The sequence below is a fragment of the Etheostoma spectabile genome, chromosome 15 (assembly GCF_008692095.1).
Source record: "Etheostoma spectabile isolate EspeVRDwgs_2016 chromosome 15, UIUC_Espe_1.0, whole genome shotgun sequence".
NCBI classification, from domain to species: Eukaryota; Metazoa; Chordata; class Actinopteri; order Perciformes; family Percidae; genus Etheostoma; species Etheostoma spectabile.
Window position 1 is genome coordinate 34,614,723 of NC_045747.1, and position 2,155 is coordinate 34,616,877.

Consider the following 2,155-nt stretch of genomic DNA (forward strand, 5'->3'; position numbering starts at 1 on the left):
AATAATAATAATAATAATAATAATCACTTTATCCAATGTTTAATGTGAAATGCTACTGTGACATTTCCTGTTACAGGTACAATGTTGACTGTATTGTTTGTGTCCCCATAAAAATGTCCTCCTGATAAATGTTAATTATTCATTGTCCCCCCCGACTGTTTAGATTAAATGTCCGCCCATGCATCCCTCTCTGAGTCTACACAAAGGGACATCACGTTACCTTGGTCTGGAACCAGGCCTCCAGCTCCTTGTGGTTCTTGGCGGTGATGCCCTCGTAGTACTCTCTGATCTCAGCCATCATCTTGTTGAGGTCCTGTCCCGGAGCTGCGTCCACCTCCACGTGGACCTGTCCGCTCATCTGTGCTCGCATCGCCAGCAGCTCCTGCAGACAAGCAGCAGGAAGGAGAGACAGACAACAAGAGACGGGAAGCAGAGACAGACAACAAGAGACGGGAAGGAGAGATGGACAACAAGAGACGGGAAGGAGAGATGGACAACAAGAGACGGTAAGCGGAGACGGACAACAAGCAGCGGGAAGCAGAGACGGACAACAAGAGATGGGAAGCAGAGACGGACAACAAGAGACGGGAAGCAGAGACGGACAACAAGCAGCAGAAAGGAGAGACAGACAACAAGAGATGGGAAGCAGAGACAGACAACAAGAGAAGGGAAGGAGAGACGGACAACAAGCAGCGGGAAGCAGAGACGGACAACAAGAGACGGGAAGCAGAGACGGACAACAAGAGACGGGAAGCAGAGACGGACAACAAGCAGCGGGAAACGGAGACAAACGTGAGTTATGTCTTCATTTGTCTTCTCAATCAGGTCATTCAGACTTTGGGACTACTTCCTGTCTGGGACAGCAGAGTGAACCTGAAGACCTCATCAATGCTGAAACACTTAATATAATATGGAATAGTTGTTAAATTAATTGTGAATTATTGTTAAAAATATGACTCGATATGAAAGACTATAAGAAATCTATAAACTAAAATGCAGTGGACAGATTGTGATTAACGGGGCTTTAATTAATAATAATAATAATAATAATAATAATAATAATAATAATAATAATAATAATAATAATAATAATAATAATATAATGAGTCTCGGAGCTCCCACCTCCTCGTGGTTCTTCTTGAGGAAGAGGAGTTCCTCCTTCAGACCCTCGATCTGCAGGCCCAGGTCGGTCTTGGCCATTCTCAGCTCGTCCAGGACTCTCTTCAGCCCGGCGATGTCGGCCTCCACCGACTGGCGCATGGCCAGCTCGTTCTCATACCTGGGGGGGGGGGGGGGTCAGAGGTCAGAGGTCAGAGGTCAGAGGTCAGAGGTCAGACAGACCTTACAGAGGAGTCCCAGCTGCAGGGCATCGCAAAGGAAATCCAGAGATTTGGCTTTTTCTCATTCATCCGTACACAGAGTTCACATAGGAACACAGATTAAGTTCCACTGCCTCATGAAAACTGCTTAAACGAAAGAACTAATTTTAATAAAACAATGAATAAATACAGAGCCGAGAGTGTTGTTTTTAACATTTAAATGCAACATTAATAATAAAGGCGTTTTAAAGCATCATTGGTACTGTTGCACATATTGAATGGCAGCATGTAAGAAAGAATTTCACATTTCTGAATAACTATGCTATGCGTGAGGTTATGGGGGGGGGGGGGGGTTTGGTTCAGGAGCATGTTGACCCTGATGGGGGGGGGGGGGGGGGGTTTGGTTCAGGAGCATGTGACCCTGAGGGGGGGGGTCCCTGTATCTGCTGCATCTGTATTAATACTTGGATTTAAACAATATATTCATTTACAAGTACTACTAGTTGATGCTTAACTTCGTGTTGATATCCCAACATTTTAAAATTGAAAATCAACACTTTTGACTCTTTTTTATCGATGTTTTTAACTTTTTCTTCTGTTTTCGTCCCTTTTTTCAACACTTTGGATGCTTTTTTTCAATGTTTGTCGCTTTTTTGAAATTTTTTCAACACTACGTAACACTAACTTATTAACTTTAGTTTTACAGTTATTTTTGGAAGTTATGGTCAATAAACCTCATTTATAGGAAATCATACCTAATGTTTGAGTTAGAAAAGCTTTGTGCGTGTGCGTGCCTGCGTGTTTTGTGCGTGCCTGCGTGTTTTGTGCGTGCCTGC

At 43.5% G+C, this 2,155-nt stretch overlaps 1 protein-coding gene across 1 annotated transcript in view; it reads right to left on the reverse strand.

The window, feature by feature from the left end:
- LOC116703160 (keratin, type I cytoskeletal 13) overlaps positions 1-2,155 on the reverse strand; it is a gene marked incomplete at its 5' end in the record, with an annotated part of 4,423 nt that overhangs the window by 1,646 nt on the left and 622 nt on the right. Inside the window, 2 exon segments of the mRNA XM_032537800.1 lie at positions 221-382; positions 1,123-1,279. Coding sequence (XP_032393691.1) covers positions 221-382; positions 1,123-1,279 — 319 coding nt within the window.